This window comes from Hemibagrus wyckioides, linkage group LG28 (genome assembly GCF_019097595.1).
Source record: "Hemibagrus wyckioides isolate EC202008001 linkage group LG28, SWU_Hwy_1.0, whole genome shotgun sequence".
Classification (NCBI taxonomy): Eukaryota; Metazoa; Chordata; class Actinopteri; order Siluriformes; family Bagridae; genus Hemibagrus; species Hemibagrus wyckioides.
The window spans coordinates 5,877,576-5,890,230 of record NC_080737.1 but is presented as its reverse complement, the minus strand read 5'-3'; the positions used below and the strand labels follow the sequence as shown (position 1 = coordinate 5,890,230).

Sequence of the window (12,655 nt, the reverse complement as noted above, 5' to 3'; positions counted from 1 at the left end):
TCAACCTAATCGACCAACGTCTTGTGGAGAAACTCAACCTTCCCACCATTCAGTGCACAACCCCTCTACGAGTGACGGCCTTAGACAACCAACCCATCGGGGAGGGATACTTGACCTGCCAAACCATCCCTCTCACTCTGCAGATCGGGCTGTTCCACACAGTGTCATCACTCTATGTTATCTCTTCCCCCAAGAACCCTATTATCCTCGGTTTCCCCTGGCTTCAGCACCATAATCCCAATATATCCTGGAAAGAGGGCACCTCATTGTATTAAGAATTGTTTCCAGAACCCTGTATCGTGTGCTTGTTTCACTACGTCGGTGGAAAGCCCAGAGGGAATAGGAGTGGCTAACATCCCCAGAGAGTACAATGACCTCAGCGAGGTGTTCAGTAAGCAGAAAGCCTTTGGGCTTACCAATGCTCCAGCTGTGTTCCAAGCCTTTATCAATGAGGTATTTAAGGACTTGTTGGACAAGTACGTCATCACCTATATAGATGAGATATTAATATACTCCCCCACCTATCAGGACCATGTGCAGCATGTCCGCACTGTACTCACATGCTTGCTGCAACACCAGCTCTATGTCAAGGCTGAGAAATGCGAGTTTCACTGGGACACCATCACGTTTTTGGGGTACGTGATTTCCCGAGGGGGAGTGGAGATAAACGCGAGCAAAATAAAAGCAGGGTGGGACTGGCCCGAACCTGCCACAATATGGGATTTACAGTGTTTTTTGGGATTTGCTAACTTCTATCGATGATTCATATGGAATCATAGTATGATCGCAAGCCCCCTCACCTCCCTTTTGAGAGGGAAACCCAAGAGACTTTCCTGGACCAAGCAGGATAAAGCGGCATTCCAGCAATTAAAACAGCAATTCACAACCGCACCAATTCTCCGCCACCGGGACCCTAATCGTCCCGTCGTAGTTGAAGTGGACGCCTCCAGTTGTGGAATACGGGCGGTCCTATCACAACGCCATGGGGACCCTGGGAAATTACATCCGTGTGCGTACTTTTCTAGAAAGTTGACCACCTAACATTATCTTACTTGGTGATTTTAACATTCATGTGGATGACACTGTAAATGAGCTCACAAAGGACTTTATGTATTTATTTTTATATTTCTGACCCACTCAAAAGGCCATACACTGGACCTTGATTGTTGCTCAGGTGTTACACCTTTTGACTGTGTTGCATCTGAGTTGCCTATATCAAATTAATCTCATTCATTGTTAATGTTCCACTATACAAATCTCCTCAGCAGCACTCAATTTCCTTCAGTAACTTAAAAAACATTGATCCTTTCACTTTGTCCACTGTAATCAAGAATCTTCCAGACGCAAGCTCAAGTGTTCTTAATTACAGGCATTTATTAACATGTTGCACCACCAACCATCTTAACATGCCGGATCATGCCAAATGCCAATGACAATGCCGTGAGATCTCATTGGCCACGTTAAGTCAAGGGGAGGTAAAATTTCAATGGTTAGGTCTTCACAGCAAAAATATCTTCCAAGTGCAGCTAATAGTTTCACAACAGCTTCGAATATAAACAACAGTTTTCTCTATTTTTGATATTACGGAGCACAGGTAATAATGACCCCCACCGAACACGGTGGCAAAACAATTAGTTCCTCTTGAGAAATGAAACAAGCATATGATCTCAACAAACAAACAAGGAATTTATCAACGTAAATTATTCTTATTTTTAAATCAAATACTTTAAGAATTAATTAACTGCAACTAACTCAGATAGCAGTTACAGTTTATTTTATTTATTTATTTATTTATTTATTTATTTATTTATTTTTACTAGTATACCCTCATTGAGGGCTGAGCCCCCCTTAAATGAAAATCCTAGAATCTCCCCTGGGTAGCAGAAAGCCAGAAGAGCTAGTCAGTACACAGTTATACAGAGTTGTTAATGCACAGGCTGAACAGATGAAAACGACTTCTAAAGTATTTCGAACAGCTTACAAAGAGGCAAAATGCAATAGACCTGCCCATGGATTCAAGCACGAAATAGATTGACAAGAGATAAATGGCTTCAACTTGGGGCGTATCTTACATTGTAATGTAAGATACGCCATAATTATAATTAATCTCATCTCATAATTAACATAATTAATATCTCAAAATTAGCCTTATTATTGACGAGGCAACAAGTTTATATATATATATATATATATATATATACACTATATTGCCAAAAGTATTCGCTCACCTGCCTTGACTCGCATATGAACTTAAGTGACATCCCATTCCTAATCCATAGGGTTCATTATGACGTCAGTCCACCCTTTACAGCTATAACAGCTTCAACTCTTCTGGGAAGGCTGTCCACAAGGTTTAGGAGTGTGTTTATGGGAATTTTTGACCATTCTTCCAGAAGCGCATTTGTGAGGTCACACACTGATGTTGGACGAGAAGGCCTGGCTCTCAGTCTCCGCTCTAATTCATCCCAAAGGTGTTCTATCGGGTTGAGGTCAGGACTCTGTGCAGGCCAGTCAAGTTCATCCACACCAGACTCTGTCATCCATGTCTTTATGGACCTTGCTTTGGTCACTGGTGCACAGTCATGTTGGAAGAGGAAGGGGCCAGCTCCAAACTGTTCCCACAAAGTTGGGAGCATGGAATTGTCCAAAATGTCTTGGTATGCTGAAGCATTCAGAGTTCCTTTCACTGGAACTAAGGGGCCAAGCCCAGCTCCTGAAAAACAACCCCACACCATAATCCCCCCTCCACCAAACTTTACACTTGGCACAATGCAGTCAGACAAGTACCGTTCTCCTGGCAACTGCCAAACCCAGACTCGTCCATCAGATTGCCAGATGGAGAAGTGCGATTCGTCACTCCAGAGAACGCGTCTCCACTGCTCTAGAGTCCAGTGGCGGCGTGCTTTACACCACTGCATCCGACGCTTTGCATTGCACTTGGTGATGTATGGCTTGGATGCAGCTGCTCGGCCATGGAAACCCATTCCATGAAGCTCTCTGCGCACTGTTCTTGAGCTAATCTGAAGGCCACATGAAGTTTGGAGGTCTGTAGCGATTGACTCTGCAGAAAGTTGGCGACCTCTTCGCACTATGCGCCTCAGCATCCGCTGACCCCGCTCCGTCAGTTTACGTGGCCTACCACTTCGTGGCTGAGTTGCTGTCGTTCCCAAACACTTCCACGTTCTTATAATACAGCTGACAGTTGACTGTGGAATATTTAGGAGTGAGGAAATTTCACGACTGGATTTGTTGCACAGGTGGCATCCTATCACAGTTCCACGCTGGAATTCACTGAGCTCCTGAGAGCGACCCATTCTTTCACAAATGTTTGTAAAAACAGTCTGCATGCCTAGGTGCTTGATTTTATACACCTGTGGCCATGGAAGTGATTGGAACACCTGATTCTGATTATTTGGATGGGTGAGCGAATACTTTTGGCAATATAGTGTATATATATATATATAAACTTGTTATATATATATATAAACTTGTTATATATATATATAAAGCAGCCATCTTGGATCCAGTCCTGAAAGGGACGTTCCTGTGTCCCAATTCAGCTACTTATACTACGCACTAAAAGTCGCATACAAATCGCATACTTCTGTGCCATTTTGTAGTATAAATAGCTGCGTGTCAACACTGAAAATTCCAACAAAAAGTCGTCTAGATCAGGAACCTGGATAATGCAGTTGTTCAACCAAACAAAACAAATGTGTGGAATTTTGGACAATCACGTGGCAAAAGAGGGGCGGGGCTACCAGGCGCTAATGAGAAACAATTTATAGATAACTGACGACAGTCCAATGGATAAGACATCTTAAAAATGTCATTTAAATTAGCATACACTCTAGGATTTAATTTTTTTAACATTTTTGAAAAATTCACTGTATTCTGCTTAATGTCTCCATATAGTTAAGTGTGTTGCATTACACACTTCTGCAGTAAAAAAAAAAAATCTTGTTTTTCATTTCAGTATTACTTTAATCATTATTCGTTATATAATTCATATAATTCATAATTTTAATTTACCATTCCCTTGGTACCATTTATTTTTCCCCATATCATTTACACCTCTCTAAAAAGCAGTGTGCCAAACCATCACAATACAACAACTACCTCGTACAAGGAGCTGTAGGCATTATCAACTGAAAAAGTATGGTTATGGTAAGGTTATTGATTAATTAGTAAAAAATTGTTAGTGATGACCAGGTGCTGTGGTATAGGAGAAGAAAAACACTTCAGGATGTGCTGTTGTAAGAAAACAGAGTGATACTAACAGTAACTCTGTTTCCCGTCACACTGCATCATACGACTTGTCATTAATATAGCAGTATGCCCCCTAGTGTTTCATTCATGTAATATTCATTTTACCTAATTAATACATGTATTTGCATATACTGCTTATTATTATTCCACATTTCATGCATTCCTTCTACTTATCATAAAGTACATTACATTGTCATACATTGTAGACAGAACAGAGAGAGCCACCAATAAACAGTACACATGGAGTAAGTGTAGATCATTATATAAATGTAAATCATAACGCAGGTTAGTCAGGTTTACATAATTAAAGCTTACAAGTTCTAAACATAACAGTGATTTATTTAGGTTATCTGTATGGGGAGTGAGTTTGTCAGAAAACTCTGACATCTTGAGAAAAAAACGAAATCTTCAGCGTCTGGAAGATGGCCCAGGCATGACGTGGCCTTCTCTGGATCCATCATTCATCTTGTTTTCTTTTTTCTATACTCGTTTAGATGAATACAAATAAAAGCCACAAATAAATGTCACATCCAAAGCATATGTTTAATATTTTGTACTTTTTTTTTTTACTTTATTGCTTATTCTTACATTTATGCAATAATATCATTTTCAACTCACTTCTTTATATTTACTATATCTTTATTTATTACAAAAAGTAGTTACAAAAGCAAACACCTACTGTCTTTGAGCCAGTCACGTGGATTCGCCAGCTTCGTTTCTGAATAAATCGAAATTCATAGTTGTATTAAAATTTTATGTACTCATGTTTATGAGTAGTTTTCAGAAAATAAAAGATTCAGGTGATTCTCACTGGCATAATGCCCAGGTTAATTTAACTCAAATTAAATAAATAAACAAAATTTCATACTCACTGAATTTTTCTAATTTGTCATGCATTTCATCAACCTGCAAAACATACAAAAAAGGGTTGAACACTAAAACCTATGGAAAAACAAAACACATCAACTGTGGGTAATGTCTACATATCTTTTAAATACAGACATTTTTGTCCATAAAACACTTTGGTATTATAATTTACATCGGCTGAGTTAGTATATTGTGGCCGCAGGATAAGATAAGCATGGAGATGACATTTCATCCGAGAAATAAAACATCTAACTACACTAGAGATATTAATGTTTGTCTCAACAGCAGATTCTGATATATGGTAGGATTTTTCACCTCTTCACACCAAATAATGAAGGAGACCATGTTCTGAGTATGATTTTCCATAATGAATATATTCAGTAATGATCACAAATTTACCACAAAATATTAATCTTTGTCCCAATGAAAAGTCATTAATGACCTTAGTGTAAAAACAAAGCTGTAGCCAGACCTTTCTCAAAAAAATGACATCGATCAATTTAGAGTCTCTATAGTGTTTTAAAAGTTTCCAATGTACTTACATTAGACATAATTCCTTTAGTTATCTTTGGTAATGCCTGTTTACCAAAGAAAAAAATAATATATTATTATAATAATAATAAATTCTGCAGTGTATCAAATAAGGTTCACCAATGATAGGAAAATTGGGAGATGTTCCGCAAATTTGGGAAATACAAATAAAAAGAAAAACCTCACCTCAGGATGCAGCCAGTTTGTAACTTTGGACAGTGCTTCATTGTTTTTACTACATGTCAGTAATCCCTGATCTTCATGGAACAGACAGTCGACTGTGATTGTATTCTGTCTCTTTACAGATCTGCTGCTGTCTGGTACAATAAGCTCTGGATTTAACGTGTGATGAAGCACCACCAGAACTGCAGGTTTGTTACCTTTTGATGGGAGACATTTGAGTTTAGTTAAATAAGAAAGCAAACATTTCTTATATGGTGAACTTTAGATTTTGGCAAATATAAAAGGTTAAAAAAAAATGAATGAATGAATGTAAATGAGATTGTCATATTTTCTTTCATTGTTTGATCGTTCACTTTTTCATCCTTTAAATTTTATGCTTGAAAATGTTTGTAAAATTTATTTATTTTTTGGAATAATGAGTGTTTTACCTGCTTGGGTACTGAGCATCTTCACTGCTGCTTCAATGTCAGTTACAGCTTGAGAAACAACAGGGCAGAAAACGAGAATGAAATGAGACTCTTCCAAATTCACCACCTTCTGAAGACGTGGTATCACTTTCTTGAGTTTCATCTCTATTTTCACATCATGTCCTAATGTCTTTCCAGCTATCAGAGTGAAGTATTTTAGGCGAGGATCCTTCATCATCTGCCTAGGATGGTCCTGATCTAAATAATTATAAATTGCAGAGAAACACCAAATCATCAGTCACCAGCATAATATAATTGATTCCTGAAATTTTTATCTATATTGCATGATTCATGCTAATTATTGAGCAATTAGCCATTCATATTTCATGAGGCTAATAATAAACATTTAAATTGATAAAGCACAAAATAAATGAAATGTGTGGTGGTATTATATTATACTGTATGTTACAATGTGACTTACTTGGACTTTTTCTTGGTATCCTTTCTGAAATGTCCTGTAGAATATACATTTTCAACTGTTTTTAGCATTTTAAAATGTAAAGATTTCCCTTTTTTTTGTAAAATATAAAAATCACCACGATTTCAGAAAAAAAAAAATCCTCACCTCAATCCAGTTTATAACTTTGGACAGCGCATCATGGTTTTTAGAACACGTCAATAATCCCTGATCTTTAGAGAACAGACAGTCGACTGTGATTGTGTTCTGTCTCTTTACAGATCTGCTGCTGTCTGGTACAATAAGCTCTGGATCAAATGTGTGATGAAGCACCACCAGAACTGCAGGTTTGTTACCTTTTGAGAAAGACATTTGATCATCGGTTAATCAGTTACTGTAAAATGTACTTGAACTGGAAGACGAGCCGATAATCCAGTTTAGACTACTGTTCAACAGAGCTTTACACGTTTGATTCCACATATATTTTAAATAGCTGGACTTTATTGGAATAATGAGTGTTTTACCTGCTTGGGCACTGAGTTCCTTCACTGCTGCTTCAATGTCAGTTCCAGCTCGTGAAACAACAGGGCAGAAAACCAGAATGAAATCAGACTCTTCCAAATTCATCACTTTCTGTAGACCTGTTCGTTTTTTAAGTTTCCTCTCTATGTCCACATCATAGCGTAATGTCTTCCCAGTTATTAGAGTAAAGTATTTTAGAGAAGGATGCTTCAAGAGCCGGTTAACAGAATGGTCCTGATCTGAAGAAAAATAAATTACAGAATGCACAGAAACACCAAATCATCAGTCACTATAACATAATGTAATTGATGCCTGGGACTATTTTAACTGTATTGCATGTTTCAGCAAATTGAAAAAAAAAAAAAAACTCAAAGTAATTAAAATACATTTATTATTTATACATTTCTATTTTACCCTACTGAAACTTTCACCTTAAATTAAAACATTTACACACCCACCCAAACAAGCTAATCTATCCTTTTTTTCAGTATATAATGATTTTGACTGATGAGCTGACTTTGTTACTCCATGTTTCCTAAGATGGGTTTGTTCAGTTTTGAATGAATAAATACATGATTTATACAAGCTAATTACTGAAGAGTCTCAAGTTAAAAACACAAAAATCTATACAAGTGAAATATGTGGTGGTGTATCATTGTACATAATAAATTGCCTGTAAGAATATGACTTACTTTGATGTTGACTTGGTGGCTTGTTCGAAATGCCCTGTAAATTATATATTATAGGTCAATTTTAGCAAGATTGATGCTTTCCTACATTTTTCAGCTGTTATTTTCAGAACCAAAATTATTAAATTTAATGTATATATGTACAGTACACTGCACTGTTAATCAAAATCTATCTGCAGAGTCATCGTTCAAACAGAAAAGAAAAGAAAAGAAAAGAAAAGAAAAGAAAAGAAAAGAAAAGAAAAGAAAAGAAAAGAAAAGAAAAGAAAAGAAAAGAAAAGAAAAACTTTACCTTGGGATTTAGCCAGTTCACAGATTGGCACAGTGCTTCATGGTTTTTAAGACATGGTAGTAAACCCTGACCTTCATGGAACAGACAGTCGACTGTGATTGTATTCTGTCTCTTTACAGATCTGCTGCTGTCTGGGACAATAAGCTCTGGATTAAACGTGTGATGAAGCACCACCAGAACTGCAGGTTTGTTACCTTTTGAGAAAGACATTTGAGTTTAGTGGCTTCATCATTTCTGCATCAGTTAATCAGTCACTGTAAAAAACATTTTGAACTGGCACAGGAAGTTAAGCTCTGTCACTGTTTATTTTGTATCACAAGAAAACATGGGGGGGAAAAGGATGTTTTCAGCTGGAATTAATTCAATTACTTCCACTCTTTAGCAATTCCAGAAAGAAGTAAGCAAATGTTTCTTATATGGTAACCTTAGACAATTATAAAAGGTTAACAAAAAAAAACCTCAAGGTTGAACATGATAAATGAGGTTGTCATATCTTCTTTAATTCTTTGATCGTTCTCTTTATTTTTGTGACACTTCCACCAGCTGTGTCCCCCCCCCACCCCAAGAGGAAACCCTTGCCTGAATACTCATGTTACACTGGTCTAAAGTATTGTTTGCTCACGCTACATACCAAGCCATTCATTGTTCTTTGTTCTATTGATTCACTGTGTTTATGTTTAATGATTACTGTGTTTTTGTCTTGTGCTTTTGGTTTCGTTTTGCTCTTCATGTTTTGGAATCTTTGCTTGCTTTTTCCAACTTTGTTTGCTGGACTGTTTTCTGTGTTCTTTTATCAAATTTAAACACCATGTATGTATTCCACTCCAGCCTGTGTCCATCTCCATGTCACAATTTTCTCAATCCTTTTTCATCCTTAAATTTTAATGCATGCTAATTATTGCAAATTTTAATTATTTATTAGAATAATGAGTGTTTTACCTGCTTGGGTACTGAGCTCCTTCACTGCTGCTTCAATGTCAGTTCCAGCTCGTGAAACAACAGGGCAGAAAACCAGAATGAAATCAGACTCTTCCAAATTCAGCACCTTCTTCAGATATGGTATTAGTTCCTGAAGTTTCCTTTCTATTTCCACATCATGTCCTAAAGTGTTTCCAGTTAATAGGGTGAAGTATTTTAGAAGAGGAGTCTTTAAAATCTGCTCAGCAGTATGCCCGGAATCTAAAGAAAAATAAATTGCAGAATGCACAGAAACATCAAATCATCATTCACCATTGCATAATATAATTGATTCCTGGGACTATTTGAACTGTGTTGAATGATTCAGCAATACAGTTAAATTACTCAGCAGTGAAAATAGCCACTATTAGATCATGAGGCTAATAATAAAGATTAATATTAATAAATAAAGATTAATATTAATATTGATAAAGCACTAAATAAATTAAATATGTGGTGGTATTACATCCTACTGGCTGTGACAATGCGACTTACTTTTACTTCGTTTCCATTGCAACAGGTCCTGTAGAATATATTGTTAGAATTATTTCAACTGTTTTTGCCATTTTAAAAATGTAAAGATTCCATATTTTAATTCACCATGATTCTAGAAAAAGAAAATCCTCACCTGAATCCAGTTTATAAATTTGGACAGTGCTTCATGGTTTTTAAGAAATGTCAGTAATCCCTGACCTTCATGGGTCAGAGAGTCGACTGCGATTGCATTCTGTGTATTTACAGATCTGCTGCTGTCCGGTACGATACGCTCTGCATCATACGTGTGATGAAGGAGCACCAGAACTGCAGACTTGTTACCTTTTAAGAAAGACATTTAAGTTTACTCACTTTCATCATTACATCATTTTTACATAATTTAATCAGTCACAGTAAAATTTACTTAAACTTGCAGAAGAGCCAATAATCCATTTTAGACTACTGTTTAACAGAGCTATACACTCTTGATTGTATTTTTTATTGGAATAATGAGTGTTCTACCTGCTTGGGTACTGAGCTCCTTCACTGCTGCTTCAATGTCAGTTCCAGCTCGTGAAACAACAGGGCAGAAAACCAGAATGAAATCAGACTCTTCCAAATCCATCACTTTCTGCAGACCTGTTCGTTCCTGAAGTTTCATCTCTAAGCCTACATCAGGTTCTAATGTGTTTCCCGTCATCAAATTGAAGTATTTTAGACGAAGATGGTTAGCAGGATGGTCTTGATCTAAAGAAATACAAATTGCAGGGAAAAAAACAAAGCATCAGTCACCAAAAATAATGTAATTGATTTCTGGGACTATTTTAACTGTATTGCATGATTCAGACTCATCATTAAGCAATTATAATAGCCACTCATGAGGCTAATAATAGAGATTAAACTCGAAAAAGCACTAAATAAATTACATATCTTGTGGTATTACATCCTACTAGCTCTGACAATGTAACTTACTTGGACGTGTTCTTGGTATGCTTCCTGAAATGTCCTGTAGAATATATTGTTAGAACATTTTCAACTGGTTTTACCATTTTAAAATGGAATGATTTCCCTATTAATTTTGTTGTAAAATATAAAAATCACCACATTTTAAAAAAATCCTCACCTCAATCCAGTCTGTAACTTTGAATAGTGCTTCAGGGTTTTTAAAAAAAGGCAGTAATCCCTGACCTTCATGGAACAGACAGTCGACTGTGATTGTATTCTGTCTCTTTACAGATCTGCTGCTGTCTGATACAATATCCTCTGGATTTAATCTGTGATGAAGCGCCACCAGAACTGCAGGTTTGTTACCTTTTGAGAAAGATATTTGATCATCATTTTTTCATCATTTCTGCATCAGTTAATCAGTCACTGTAAAATTTACTTGAAAAGACAATAATCCAGTTTAGACTACTGTTCAACAGAGATTTACAGTCTTGATTCCACATATATGTTAAATAGCAGGACTTTATTGGAATAATGAGTGTTTTACCTGCTTGGGTATTGAGAATTTTCACTGCTGCTTCAATGTCAGTTTCAGCTCGTGAAACAACAGGGCAGAAAACCAGAATGAAATCAGAATCTTCCAAATTCTGCACCTTATTCAGATGTGGTATTACTTCCTGAAGTCTCCTCTCGATGCCCACATCAGTTATCAGAGTGAAGTAATTCAGATGAGGACGCATCAACATCTGATTAGTCTGATTGTCCTGATCTAAAGCTATATAAATTGTAGAGAAACACCAAATCATCAGACACCATAGTATAATATAATTTATTCCTGGGACTATTTTAACTGTAATGCATTATTCAGGCTAAATATTGAGCTAATACATAGCCACTAGAATTTCATGAGGCTAAGAGAGATTAAATATGTGTTAGTATTACATTATACATAATGAACTGGCTGCAGCAATGTGACTTACTTGGACTTTTTCTTGGTGCCCTTTCCAAAATGTCCTGTAGAATATATTGTTAGAACATTTTCAACTGTTTCTGACATTTTAAAATGTAAAGATTTACCTATTTAATTTTGTTGTAAAATATAAAAATCACAATGATTTTAGAAAAAAAAAGAAATTCTCACCTCAATCCAGTTTAAAACCTTAGTCAGTGCTTCATCATTTTGAGAACATCTCAGTAATCCCTGACCTTCCTTGAACAGACAGTCGACTATGATTGTATTCTGTCTCTTTACAGATCTGCTGCTGTCTGGTACAATATCCTCTGGATTTAACGTGTGATGAAGCACCACCAGAACTGCAGGTTTGTTACCTTTTGATGAAATTTGAAAATGAGAATCATTTAACATTTATTTTAATTCATAACTCATCAGTCACAAGCACAGAATTAGTCCCAGATGGTCATAGTCACAGATTTTACCATAATTCATGTAATTATTCCCTTTATTCTTTCATCTAATTTATGCACTCTGATATGATGTCATTTGTCTACTTTTCCATATAACTATACATTTGTGATCCCACACTAATTCATGTTGATCAACAAGAATTTACTTAAATAATGAGGGTTGTACCTGTTAAGATGTTAATCATCTTCTCTGCTGTTTCAGTAACAACATTAGGGCATGAAGCCATAATGAAATCACAGTCCTCTGGCTTCTGTACATTCTGCAGACCTGGTATTAGTTCCTGAAATTTCTGTTCAATACCCTCACAAAGTCCAAATGGGCTTCCAAGTGCAAGAGTAAAATATTTTAGAAGAGGCTGCGTCTGCATCTGGTCACCTCTGTGGTCATGAGCTACAGATGTTAATCAACAGAAATGTGAAAGAATGAATTTTAGTAGCAGATGTAACTTACATTACAGAAAATATACACATTATTCACAACTTCAACTTAAAAAATAATAAAACCTGGTGATGATGTGTGAAAACTAAAATCTCACACTCACACTTCTTTCTTTATTTTCAGTGACTGACAGATGACTGACTTACACAGTTACAGACTGGAAATAAAATACTGATTAAAAACAAACATCTGGTATCA

At 36.3% G+C, this 12,655-nt stretch overlaps 1 protein-coding gene across 1 annotated transcript; it reads right to left on the bottom strand.

Annotated features, from left to right (window-relative positions):
* Positions 1-3,712: 3,712 nt before the first annotated feature.
* LOC131348252 (uncharacterized) lies at positions 3,713-11,916 on the bottom strand. The gene is made up of 20 exons (XM_058383039.1): positions 11,735-11,916; positions 11,574-11,607; positions 11,141-11,368; positions 10,772-10,959; positions 10,621-10,654; positions 10,171-10,395; positions 9,803-9,990; positions 9,670-9,697; positions 9,157-9,396; positions 8,218-8,411; positions 7,929-7,962; positions 7,239-7,475; positions 6,883-7,070; positions 6,739-6,772; positions 6,279-6,515; positions 5,854-6,047; positions 5,679-5,714; positions 5,142-5,175; positions 4,949-4,987; positions 3,713-4,749 (listed from the first exon to the last, which is right to left on the bottom strand). The coding sequence occupies exons 3-20, from the start codon at positions 11,337-11,339 to the stop codon at positions 4,727-4,729; spliced, it is 2,352 nt and encodes a 783-aa protein (XP_058239022.1). The 5' UTR covers positions 11,340-11,368; positions 11,574-11,607; positions 11,735-11,916; the 3' UTR covers positions 3,713-4,726.
* Positions 11,917-12,655: the final 739 nt, after the last annotated feature.